Genomic DNA, 14,197 nt, shown 5'->3' on the forward strand with positions numbered 1-14,197 from the left:
TGCCTCAGAAGTCTGGGCTGTTTTCCGTGCACAACACAATGTTTGCGAACGCGGAAGGAAGCCGCGCCTCCGCCCAAGTGGAGCCTACTATGACACTCGGCTCGGCTTGTGTGTCTGTCTGTGTGCAGTATGTGTGCAGCCGCGCCCCCATGTCACTCACGCTCTCATTGGCTGCCCCCATGTGACTCACGCTCTCATTGCCTGCATGCACTACAGTGTGGCTGAAATTCGCCTGTGCCCCTGCGTGACTAATTACACTCCTCTGAGAAAAATATAGCAGCGACAGTCAAAAATAACACATCTACAAGCATCTACACGAGTTCATCTATTGGGATATCTAAGAATTCCATGTCATTTGTGCATATTTCAGGCCGGATGGCAAGTAATTGCTCATTCCTTTCTATTCTTCTTTTTGTTATTTTCGAGCTGCGTTCGCTTCCAGCGTTCGCGCGTCTTACTTGTACGATAATAAGTTCTCTTGTTGACCACCGGAGTAGAGTGTATTTCTCTACTCCGGTGGTCAGCGAGTGTGAATGTGTTGCTTAATATAATGTGAATATTTTTAAACAATGATACATCACACACAGTAGAAGAAATGACTGCAGCACACATTACTGCAGCTCTGAACTAGAGACATTCCCACTGTGCCTTCTGTACCTACAAAATACTAATGTGTGTGCTGTACTGTAGGTGACCAGGTGTGTTATGTAATTGTTGTCAGATGGAAGACCAACAATTACACCCTCCAACTCACAACAGTGCCCCCACCCAATCATTAGTTTTTCATACCTCACACCTTCATCACAACGCCCTCCCCCACACATAAAACAAAAAAATAAATGTCTTCCAGAGTTTTTGCAGTGTTCAACGAGACAATTAGTACAAGTCTCATTATTGTCTAACTCCTCAATGCTTGGTTTCAGTTTAATTAGCTCTGACAAATAATGTATCATATAACCACAAGGCAAATAACATCTGTGTAATGATTCATGAAAGGTCTGTCTTTGTGGTCTCAAAAGATTCAGAGTAGTGAATTGATTAAAGGCACATGTCACGTCATGAGCTGGTGTGGTAAATCTGTTGCCATGGTGACGGCTGCAGTAAGACACATTTGTAAGCATCAAGCATCTTCCAGGTTAGGTCAGAAATCTTTGGATAATAAGAGTACTACAGCAACATTTTATTTTCTAAACCACATGGACAAAACTCTATTGTTGGCTTTTAGATCTGCTATGTTTGATGTGTGACATATATAATAATATTATAATATATAATAATATATAATAAGACTTAACAGTGGTGGTTATTTTCACTGTCAACTTGGCTGGTGATGATACTGTAAAGACTAAGTGCATCACATGCCCAAAAAGGTTGCCCACCCCTGAATGGACATACCAACCAACATCCTTAGAAACAACCATCTTCTGACTTTATACTGAGAGGAGGCTATTTTTCCCTCAGAATGACCTACCTTGGTTCTGGTGGCGAACGCATTCTGACATGATGGAGATGAAGCCGGCTTGCTTAGCCTCCTGCCGGAAGCAGAAGTAGGAGTCCCTACGATAGGGCAGACGCAGGTAGACGGGAAACTGTCCTGGCATACCAGACAGAGGAGGCGCAAACTCCTCCTTCACATCTGTAAGACACAACCCAATATGTTATTATAGCACTGGTTGAGCCACGCTTCACAATTAGTAGTGAGCAACTGACGTTTATTGCCAAAAAATTGCATATCATCACTGTCGGGGCAGAAACTCCTTGTATCTCTCAATATTTCATATTTTTATGAGATGAGATGTACATAAGTACACTTTGCCATAAAAGATAATTCCTTTTAACAGGTTGTTCATGAAAGTCCTTGCGGTCTTGTTTCCAATGAGAACCTGTGAGCAATTAGGGGTTAAGAGTCTTGCTCGAACCTGGGGCAACCAGGGCCTCTGGCTCCCTAGGCGGGCTCACTAACCACTCAGCTATGGCCGCCCCTATATAGCAGTGTCATGCAAAAGTTGCAAAAATGGCCGATCTACAAGTTCAAAACATTTTGAACTTGTGTATCATCAATCTAAAACATACAGTAATACTGAGTTCTAACAGTGCTCGCAACAAAAATACTTGAATTCAAAATCCTGTTATATGTGAAATGCTATTAGCCAGCCCACACAGAATTATAAAATCCAAAGCAATGGTTAAATACACCATAAGATGGCTAATTGCCTTGACAGTACAAAATTAATTTTATTCAACATTTTGGAACAAACCACTGATGAAAGCTTGGTGGTGATCTGATTATTATTCATAAATTATTAATTACATATATTATACAGTACACTGTAAAGGCAATTAGTCATCTTTTACCATGTGCCAACAATGTTTAGCATTTTGGTCATGACTCCTGTCTCCTGTTAATACACACAGATTACTAAACATACAGTAAACAGAGAGCGAAGCACACATAAAAAAACATTAAGCTTTGGTCTTTGGAGAGCACAGAGCATTCTTTTTGATGTAAGATGAGTTCATGCTGCCTCATCTCTCTAAAGATTCGATTTTTTTTGCATGAGCTGGAACATACACAGTAAAATCCTCAGTGTTCATTTATCCCTTTGTAACTCAGAGAGTATACAAATTTGGTTACATTCGTATGGCGTTAAATGAGCACTGAGGATTTGACTGTGTGCTGCTTTGATGTTTGAGGGAACCTTACATCCTTATCTAAGAGTTCAGTGCTTGTCCCACAGTGAGGATCTGAAAACCAAACTCCCACTCGTGATTACTCTACAAAAGCTAAAAGCAGCTTAGGTAAGAACACGGGCGATTTAAGGAAATTGGTATGAGGGTTGTTTGAGTGGTGTAGACAGGAGAAGAGAGCAGTTGCCTTGTATAACTAAACTAGATACATAGACGAGAAAGCATCTGTCCAGCTTCCATCTGTGTCCCTTTGGGCAAGTCTGAACAAGTGCTGAGCCAAACTGGTCTTCTATAGCATCAACAGTGGGACTTTCCCAGAAAAATAACAAAGCAATCCTTCCATAGGGATGTTTGCTAAATCAGTGTGTGTGTGTGTGTGTGTGTGTGTGTGTGTGTGTGTGTGTGTGTGTGTGTGTGTGTGTGTGTGTGTGTGTGTGTGTGTGTGTGTGTGTGTGTGTGTGTGTGTGTGTGTGTGTGTGTGTGTGTGCGTGCGTGCGTGCGTGCGTGCGTGCGTGCGTGCGTGCGTGCGTGCGTACGTGCGTACGAGTGTGCGTGCGTGTACCAGGTATTACAGTAGTTATTAGGGCCAGATGTCTCCACAAGTATAGTAGAACTTGAGTAATCGACCTTGTGAGTACCATTTTCCTGGACCCCACAATACAAATGTTGTTTTGATGGTTAACAAAGAATTTTAGAGACAAGGTTACAATCACGAACCGATTCCGATTTCAGGGTCAGGGTTAGAGTCAGGCTTATGGTTAGGGTTAGGGTTAGTAAAAAACCCTAAAACGTTTTTTGTACTCTGGGGCGCTTGGGTGGCTCACCTGGTGGAGCACATATAATGAAGTCTCTCTCGCGCGCACGCACGCACGCACGCACACACGCACACACACACACACACACACACACACACACACACACACACACACACACACACACACACACACCAAAGTGCAACATTGCATATTATACATGGCTATAAAGTTGAAACACAATACGGTTTTTCAATAGCAGGTGGTTATGTAACAGGAATCTACATAACCTGACATTTAAACTCAAATGTCATGTCAGGTTAGTCTTTATTGTATGTTGGAAATTCAGGTAGCAGCAACATCCACACAATAAAACTGAACAGGATGAAAACATAATGAATGACTAACAGTAAACATACAGTAGAGGACCAGTTGACACACTTAGGTGAAACTACGCTAAGTGCTTATTGTTCTCTCTCTACGTTAAGTTAATATTGTTGCTTATTCTGAGAGCAGCCAGAATGAACGTGCTGCTGATATGCTTGGTTGTTATCTTGTGCTGAGGCAAGCGCCTGTTCCCCGTCATGCTGTATTTATCGTAGTATGAAGACTCCCCTATTCAGACTCCACCTCACCTCCTAGCACATCACTTCCCTCGTATCCCTTCTTGATGCTAGCTTAGTCGCTCTAGATAAAGCATCTCCTAAAGTTGTGAATGGTGGTGACTATATCATCTTCCATGATCTGTCTGAATGGACTCTGGAAATAGTGCATACCAGGTAAAAATGTTAAACCCCTGCTACAAACATGTGCAACAGTCTGATAAAATTGCATTTTACTTAGTTTGGAAGCTGCACATACACTGAATTTCGGTTTGCTATCGATTTCAAATCCAAGATAGAAGAGGATACTGTATTAATCAGAGAACCCTTCACTAAAGTTCAGTGTACATGTACACTCAGGTACTGTATAGGCTTGAATGGTGGAGAAAACCAGCGCTAACAAAACTACGCCCACTGATTTGAAAACCAATCCTGATACCGTTCCAATGCGAAGGACTGCCCCAAAGTATTTCTTAATTGTTTCTGAAATGCAGTAATTGTTTATCTGAATTGTTTCAAATCAGTTTTGGTCCATCCAAAATCCATTGAATTTAGATGTCCCCAGACATACAAGTAGGTGGAGGTCTCAAGTTCTAATGGACCTGTTGGGTTCCTTTCCTCAGAAAATCATTAATCTATTTAGTGAGTCTTGCAACTGAGTTTAGGAGCTTACTGGTCATTAGTGTGGTTGAATGCTGTTAAAATAAAAATGTTAGCTAATGTGTGTGGTAACTTGAGATGTGATTGAATCAAATAATATAGTCAAGATAGCATTCTAAACACAGCTATTTGAGTGGTAAGCAAATCCAAAGTCATCAACCTGACCATTAATGGATGATAACAGTCTCTTAGGGATTGATTGATCATTTTACCTATTCACAAAGTGGCCATTTCGCTCTTACGTCTGCCAGAGTCAGAACCCTGAGCTTTCCATTAATTTACCACATGGAAGATGTCAGCCACCTGTCTCAGATAATAGCAGGCATTTGTCCTTTACGATAGGGCTAAGTAATTGCCTGGCTGTGTAGGCTAACCATTTAGAAGAAGCCGTTTCATTAATGAACAGCAACATAAATGATAGCTGCTCATTTTCATATATAATAGGACATGTGCTGGCCATTACAAGCTGTTATTTACATTATTGCGCTCCAATGCAAATCATTTATTTAGTTGCACTAAAGAATTCATATTGCATATCTGCACATGTATAATATCATAACAAAACCCAAGTCTTACAATAGGGGCTTCTGTCTGTGACCTTGAGGCATGAGCACAATGCTAATTACAGCTATTACAGCTCACTAATGGATCACCTGTTACTGAATGGACGACATTAATAAGTATGACAGGTGTAATGGATGATGTTAATAAAGTCAGGGACAGTCCATACTGTTGAGAGGAAGCCTACAGCTTGTCATACATAAAACAAGACAATCAATCAGCAGAGGACTATAACTCTCTCATGCTTCACATTCTCAGATCACTTTAAAGTAATAAACATTTCAGTTCAATACCACACAGGGAATAGAGGGGGCATGTGTCCATTGATTGAATGAGGTTAGGGTAAGGGTTAAGGTAAGGCATGCTATGTACCTGTTAGAGTTATGGTTAGAGATCTTTGGTTATGGTTAGGGATCACAAATTTAGAAAATAGCCGGCTAAAATGACATGCCCAAAATAGAGATGCAAGGTGGGAAGTGTAAATAACACCCATTTGCTTGACTCATCTGTGGGTGTGGCTGATGGCCTGAAGAAGTGCACCATCTGCATTCCTGTGTGTATCACTGCAAATGTTTGGCCTGCATGTGTGTGTGTGTGCGTGTGCGTGTGCGTGTGCGTGTGCGTGTGCGCGTGCGTGCAGTGCAGTGCCTCATAGGCGACCTAGCCGGCCTAGGGCACCACCCTGGGGGGGTGCCGACATTGCAAGCCTTTTTTTTAATAGCTTAGTTTCCCCCAGGAGGGGATTCTGAATAATGACACTTGCATTCATTTGCAAGTCACGTCACCGTGTGGCTCAATTAACCTTGTAATTCTAATGTGTTTGTTAGGCCTGTCTGCAGTGCTGCCTGGGACTAGGTGCCTGCAGCCAGTCCCAGCCTGGAGGTATGAGCTGAAGGGGGGGGGGCAGTTGGTAGGCTGATGATATCATCTCATAAAAAAATAACCTCTCCAACATTGTTGTACAGTTAATAATGCAATTGGTAAAAGTCACACATGCTACCAAATAAACCATCTAAATGGATAAGAAAAAAAGGTCTATAAAGCCAGAAGAAGGAAGAAGGTGACAAAATTGTGCCATAGCTAAAGGTATGCCAGCTTTGCAGCTGTGTCATCTTCAGGGCTGGTGTTTTTTATGTTTTTATGTCCTAATTTTTATCAAATATGTATATATATTCAAAATAAAAACTGTAACACACATGATTGATCTTCATCATGATGCGAGAGTGGAGTAGGTACTAGGTAGGCTTATGTGGAGACAGACTACAAGAGAACAAAAAGGCAAAAACCATCTGGCACAGAGTACAAAAGAGAAGCCAAAGCCCTGGGGTGTATACAAACGTATACAAACATTTATATGTTCGTGCATATCTCAGTCTGGGTTTGACCTTGTCAATAGTGGATCTGTGGTTAGCCTAACTAACAGGATTTCCTGGTATAACATTGGCTTACAGTCTTTCAAAGCAATCGAGGTAATGGGCCACTAGAATATCAGAACGTCCTACACTACTGATACTGAGTGCTTCTTTTGTTGCATGCATACAGGCTTTCTCCCTGCAGGACTCTAGCGTTAAAATATGAGGGTAACAATAGCGTACAATGGTTTCTTGTGTTTTCTTTTACACTCACTGTTGGTTTCATCTGGGAAACACTTATCCACCATGGCCATGTACTTCTCCTCTGTGGTTAGAACAGTGCCCCCTGTAGGCAGCAGCTTGTGGCGTGGAGGAACCCCTTTCATGAAACTCTGGAGAGGAAGACGAGTAGAAATGCAGGACAAAGAGGTAAGGAGAAGATTCTGTTGTTACCGGCAGACAATACGGAAATCAACAACGGAAATCCCACTGCGAAGGCTCTGTCTGCCAGGGCTTGAGTGTTTTTGCTCTGTTTCTGTCTAGGGGCAGGTGTACAGTGGGCGGAGCCGGAGAGATATCAGTTAAATTTGGGGAACCTAGCTTTAATCCTGTTTAAAAGCTTCACGCCAGCAGATGAGAAAAGCTCTTCTCCCTTAGGCACCTTTTTCGTTTTGTTCCTTAATCTCTTGCTTTACACTATACCACAATATTCCCACCATACTTTCCCATTACCCAGTGACCACTGACTTTCTATCACACTTAAAGCGAAGTTCAATGCGCTTCTGCCCAGCAGAGGACTATATAATATGAATGAATAGTTTATACCTGGGCACCGGGGAAAAATAAATTCTTCCCTTAAATAGTTTGTCTGTGTTTCAAGAACACAAAAATCCCATCTAATGCTTAATTTATTATTATACTCCACCGTAGGACGGTGCTCACCAAAATAGAAGATCTATAAGCTGACAACACGCTGCATTGTGTCGCATCAGCCGAAAATAGGAGTTCTACAAGCTCGCAAAGCGTCACATCGCATCACATTGCATCACTTTGCATCGTATCACATCCCATGCGACACGACGCAAAGCGAATGGCCATGAGCTTGTAGGTTGCATATTTTCGAGAGAGTTTAAACCTATATAACGAAGTTGACCGGAGTCCCCCAGTGGTCTATACAAAGTCCCCTCCTTTTTCCCAGTTCTCTTATCTGAAAACAACCGATCTATAAACTCACAACGTGTCCCAACGCAACACGTTGTGAGCTTGGAGATCCCCAGAATAGGGACGATAGGGTTCATGTGGTTAAGACTTGACGCCGCATGTCCCTCATTGAGGGACATGCTTAACGCCGCGCATTCCTGTGCCAGCGTTATCATGGTGCTGACACTCCGTCACGCTTACCTCCAAGCTGTCATGACACTCCAGGCAGTAGTTGGCTCTCACCACCACGTACCTCTCCCTCCACTTCCTGGTGTCGTCAAAGTACTGGACCCCCCCCTCATACAGCACCTCCCCCTCCTCAGCACCCTAGATACACACACATACACACACACACACACACAAAGTTATTCAAACAGTTGTACACACAGGTATGGACACACAGGTATGGACACACATGCACGCACGCGCACACACACACACACACACACACACACACACACACACACACACACACACACACACACAGTAAAGTGAAGTCCCTAACCTACCCTTTGTTTGAGCAGTTGAGTGATCTTGTCTTTGTGCTGTTCAAGTTCATCTTCCACCTGAGAGAAGTAGGCTATAGAAAACTGTTTCCTGTAGTATGGACTGAATGCTTTGAGCTCAGCCTCCACTTGACCTGAGAGAGAGGGAGAGAGGAAGAGAGAGAGAGAAGTAGGAAATATATCAGCACTGACAGTGACAACAACAATTGAATTAGAATAGTGCAGACGGTCACGGAAACAATAACAAGCCTGGTCGCTCCTGTAACAAGTAAGGTGCGTTCAGTGGAGCGCAGACCTACGCCAGGAGTCACAACCCTACCTCCCTCTAGCATTGTGTCTGTGTGGTGCAGTGCACCACATTCACTTCCTTGTTTACATTTTCTGGCGAGGCGGTCAGTGAGTCGCAAACAGTATGAATGCTCAAATCTCCAAACGTAGTAACGTTACGACACTTCTCGCTCCAAGAATAAATTGGCTTTTAGTCTGGTTGTTGTCCTCTCCTGTTTCTATTTGTTTCTATTTGGTGACGGGTAAACATAGCAGGGTGGCTCGTCACAGTAAAATACATTACATCTGTGTGTGTGTCAGACTAGGACATAATAACAGCACTGCTCTCTCCCACACAAAACTTCCCTCATCCATACACACAGAAACATTCGGAGTGTTCATTTAACTCTGTATCTAAAATAAACACTGAGGATTTTAATGTGGATGGATTTCAAAGCATTCTGATATCCCACACTTAATCCTTACACACCAGGGGCGTTGTCTCTGTGTGATAAATTTGCGTGTTTGTGTCATGAGTGCATCCACACATCCACAAAGTGACACAATTCTTATTCGGAATGAGATCAACTTTGCACAGTTCGCACTACATAATTCTATACTATATGTTTGTTAAATATCCATACATCTACTTTCATACCTTTGACCTTGGGAGGTATCCTATAAAGCTCCTTGTTACAAACATGAACCAGTTTATAACATGAAGCCAAGAGAAAGCTTTAAAAACCTTGTGGTATCTAGATGTTCAGGGTAACATGTCATCCTCTGTTTCCCTGAAAAAGACCATAGCTGGCTGATATGCAGCATGATATAAACCCCAAGGAATGGGGTATTTTTCTCAGCTTCATTTCTCCACAATGTGTATCCAACAACTTGTCAAGAGTTTTGGATGTGCATATATCACTACTTTTCCTAATGACTCCACGGTTCCTCTGCCTTTTCCTGCATGAAATGGCACAATTTGACTGGAAACAAGACCTGAGCCCATCTTTTACAGTCATTTTCCAGTAAGTATTATCTTTCTCAGACCTGATCGATGACATGCCTTGCCCGGGATGTGTCTTTCAACCTGGCTTTGGCTAACACAAAATGACATCACACTGCACTATACTCCAGGTGATCCCAGTGCAATAATGTAATGTGATCACTAACACTACATAAGGCAGTCGTTACCACTCATTAGTGTCTTCCTGCTTTGCGTGAGCGAATGCCAGCGCACATGGCGAACAATCAGACTTTGCGTCTCTTCGTGCAGCCATGCGAGTCTCCCAAGGCCACCAGCAAGCTGTGGCATCAAACAGATCCGTTTCATAAGCGCTCTCTGGCTTGCTTTGTGCTGAGCTCTCTGCATAACTACAACCTCTCTGCGGACCATCAGCCCATGATGGCTGGCTGTGTTGTGGGATGATTATATTATATTATAGAGTCCTTAACACAGAGGATCAGATTACTCACGAGAAGCAGAGCAAGTGCAGACCGCAGGGGTACACTAGGCAGGGGCTTTTATTTTGTCAATGGTACCAGATTCTCATTCAGAGACATTATTTTCTGTTTTTATGACTCAGCTCCAGTGCACTCAGAGCACATTATCACCACAGGGGGAAAAACTATCTGTTTCAAATATAATAGTCTACCCCCTACCTGTGGGAGTTAACAGGCAATAACACATGCATTATTAATTGACAAGCTTAGCCCTGATGTGTGTGTGACTGTGGCTCATTGTCTGGTGGTGGGGTGGGGTGGAGACCTGTTTACGGCTGTGTGCTATCTATCTGAATGTCAACAGCATGTGTTGTTAAATAGCTACTGTACTGTAGATAGTTAGATCACTATGGTAACACTCACAGTTAAACGAGGGAGGTGAGGACCTTGTCTCGCTTTACTTTACCTGCAGTACTGAAACACAGCAGCCTCAGAGCCAGAGTTGAGCAGGACTATTTTGAAACGATGCACAGCTGAATTGGTGTGTGAATTCAGTGTTATTGAATGGTTAGGGAATAAAGGATGCGTGTATGTGTAGAATGTCTAGAACTGTTTTATGGTAATGTAGTGGGCCACTGTCACAAAACAGGGTGAAGGAGATAAAGAGACAAAGAAAGAGAGAGAATAAGAAAAGGTAGATATAAGGAACAGGGGGAGAGAGAGAGAGTGAGAGGGGGAAACTGTGAAACGAGACAAAGACAGAGAGGGGATCTACCCTCTTCGTCAACAGCTGCGGTGGAACTACAGCGAGGCGGATCCCCAGGGGGTCTCCTTGTTTTTTCCTCGTCTCTGGGCTGCTAAACAATACTGGCTTTAAAGAGCAGTTCCGCATCCTTTCCCTGTCGGCACTAACAAGGCCATTCTCCCGCTGATCACCTAATCAAAACATTCCTCAGAACTAGAGCCCGGCAGATATATTCGGCCAATAGGCCATTATTGGATTGTTTTGACGACAACGGTATCGGCAATTATGCAACCGAAACATCTCTATTTTTAACCACTTCACTTTCAACCTGGCGTCCCTATTTTGGTTATTTCATTATAGGCGAGGTTTCATGGCAATCGGAGGCTGTGTTCATGATTTGAGGCATTTTGATCAAAACGTGCCACTCCTGCAAACTTTGGAAGCCAATCTTAGGCAATCAGGACAAAATCGGACAGATCTGTCTTGATCACATGACTATAGAGATACTGTGCACCGATTTGCATGATGTTTGGACAAACTCTGTAGGACTAATAGCCAAATATCTGCCTTCTGGTAGCGCTATAACAGGCCGATGTGAAAATTTGGGCCACTGGTTCTGCTCCGACGTTTACTATACTAACCCTATACCTAACCCGAACCCTAACCGCACGCGGATGCCACATAGTCGGAGAAATGGGATGTCGGACTTACGTATGCCTCCCGGTTCTGCTCTGGCCTCCAGGGAGTGTGCGTGCACAGTTTCACGCCAATAGTGTCACGATGTGAGACAAGTGTTTGGAGACAAGCGCAGAACCAGGCAGGCAGATCAAGTTAATGATGATTTATTAACAAACTTTCAATATAAGTTGTCAATACAGCAGGACATACAAGGCAGGACACAACATGACAACAACTATAATCTGACAAGGGAACACTGAACACAGGGAGGTTTAAATAGACACAGGACTAACAAGACACAGGTGAACTCAAAGACAATCAACACAGGGATTGGCTGGGAGACTAACAGGACACAGGTGGAGAAACGAGTAGTCACAGGGAGGAGAGACAAGACAGGTAGCAAACACTAGGGCAGACAGGAAACACTAGGAACAATACTACACAATAAAAGTACAAGGATAACAGGAAATTATACACAAGATGCAAGGATCCTGACAAATAGGTCCAATGGTGCCGTATATTATCTGATAATCACAGACGGACGGACGAACACACGCACGCACGGACGCACGCACGGACGCACGCACGCACGCACGTACGCACGCACGCACGCACGCACGCACGCACACACACACACAGGGGCGAATACATAGCCTTGGCCACACCTTCTTCCTCGTGGAGACAGTAAATGATCTACGAAAAAGTTGTGCTTATTTATTTGTATTTATAAGTTTGCTCATAAGTTAAATGTCCTCAAATAGAAACTTTAATCAAATCCTTTTTTTTGTTGATTACAATTGATTTTACACTTTTAACAAAATATCGGTCAAAACATTGGTAATCGGTGGTCTAGGACCCTCCAAAATCAGGATCAACATCGGGCCCAAAAATCTGGCATCGGCCGGGTTCTACTCAGACCGCACATTCCATCAGGACCTCCACTCTGGTATGCATGCATTTTACACTCAAACACAAAATGTGCATTAAGTCACGCACGCATGCACGCACGCGTGTGCGTGCGCGCGCACACAGACACACACACACACAGACACACACACACACACACAGACACACACACACACACACACACACACACACACACACACACACACACACACACACACACACACACACACACACACACACACACACACACACACCGCACACACACACACACAGGATATCCTTCCGTCTCCTAACTGGCAACACTGCACTGGGATTCCAGTTCATTCATTATCTTAGTTGGTTCCTCTTTCTCTCTCTCTCCCTCTTTTTTTCTATTTCACCCTATAATATGTGTCTGCAGGGAAAGAGAGACCATTGATTATCTGAAATGACTACCTCATAAACACTCACTATCCCCAAAGACCTTTTCAATAAGGCAACACCCATTCTTCCAGAGAGCTGGAATACAGTGTCTTCTCATATGACTGCCAATGAATGAGATTCTGGAATGAGGTCATTGCTGCAGCCTGCTCATGTTGCCTTTGTGTCTAAACAGCAGCATTCGAATGGAGCTGAACTTTTCCGTTAGAGAACTTCCTCAATGATATTAAAAAGCAACTTGACCACTATTTTGTCTATTTTGATATAAGAATTGTACAAGTCTGACTTTTTACTGTGTTACTTTTAACACTTTTTTTATTTTTAGAACAGGTAGGTCATGTTGGGCATCACATTACATTAAATGAGTACATTTCAGGTATATTTAACACTCTTATGTTGTGGGCTATTCAGTCCAGATGAGAGGGATCCTAAACTGAAGTAACTTCAGTCCTTTTGTTGAGAGATCTCAGTTTGTTTGTCTTTGATGTACTTTTAACACTTTTTAATGGAGGGATTTTCTATAACGATGTTGATTGTGTCTTTGTGTGCTGTCAAAACGTACCAGAGGCCATAGGAAGCATGTCTACAGCAGGCAGCTGTTTCAGATACACAAGGATTGGGTTACAATGTGCTCGTTCAGCTCTGTTGTACAGCATTTGAGGGATGAAGCCGCAGAGCAATAGTAGGATAGCCGCTGGGTGGGAGAACTTCCACAATGCAAGCGCTTTTAGTTCAATTGAGTTCACATTAATCTTTGATGTTCTTAATGCACTGATGCCTTCTGAAACCCCCAGGCGTGATTGTGGAGGCTCTCTTTATGCAAAGCGTCTGCCAGCCTGCATTTGTTTATTATTTTCCCTTTCAATGTAAAATGGGTATGCAAACACAGGCTGGAGGGAGCCAGGAAGTGGTAGGAGTGCTGTATGGTTGTCAGACTGGGCAACAGATGGTGTGGGGTATTTTTGCTCTCTTTTGACCAAAACTCTGCCCACACCGTACTACGATTGACAGTTTAATGGTGAACGCCCCCCCATCCTTACCCTAAACTCCTTAAAGGGGAAATCCACCCATTTTCAATATTTAACTATGTCATTAATATAGCATAAAGGAGTTGTGTGGAAATAAGAAAAAAGTTCCCCCCTTTCTGTGTTGCCTTGAACTGGAGGATTGATTGTGGGTTTAACATTGCAAATTACAACGTGATGACTCATCATGTTGTAATTTGCAATGTTAAACCCACAATCAATCCTCCAGTTCAAGGCAACACAGAAAGGGGGGAACTTTTTTCTTATTTCCACACAACTCCTTTATGCTATATTAATGACATAGTTAAATATTGAAAATGGGTGGATTTCCCCTTTAACCACATGCCAAATCCATGCTAACCGTGTCTATTCTTAACTGAACTTAATGAATTAAA

At 43.0% G+C, this 14,197-nt stretch overlaps 1 protein-coding gene across 1 annotated transcript in view; it reads right to left on the reverse strand.

Moving 5' to 3' along the window:
* Positions 1 to 14,197, reverse strand: part of niban1a (niban apoptosis regulator 1a) — a 36,406-nt gene that overhangs the window by 13,749 nt on the left and 8,460 nt on the right. The window contains exons 2-5 of the mRNA XM_084065807.1: positions 8,325 to 8,455; positions 8,017 to 8,142; positions 6,890 to 7,007; positions 1,472 to 1,636 (exon numbers count right to left, since the gene is read on the reverse strand). Coding sequence (XP_083921933.1) covers positions 1,472 to 1,636; positions 6,890 to 7,007; positions 8,017 to 8,142; positions 8,325 to 8,455 — 540 coding nt within the window. The remainder of the gene's footprint in view (positions 1 to 1,471; positions 1,637 to 6,889; positions 7,008 to 8,016; positions 8,143 to 8,324; positions 8,456 to 14,197) is intronic.

The sequence above is a fragment of the Gymnoscopelus microlampas genome, assembly GCF_963454915.1.
Source record: "Gymnoscopelus microlampas genome assembly, chromosome: 9".
Taxonomy (NCBI): Eukaryota; Metazoa; Chordata; class Actinopteri; order Myctophiformes; family Myctophidae; genus Gymnoscopelus; species Gymnoscopelus microlampas.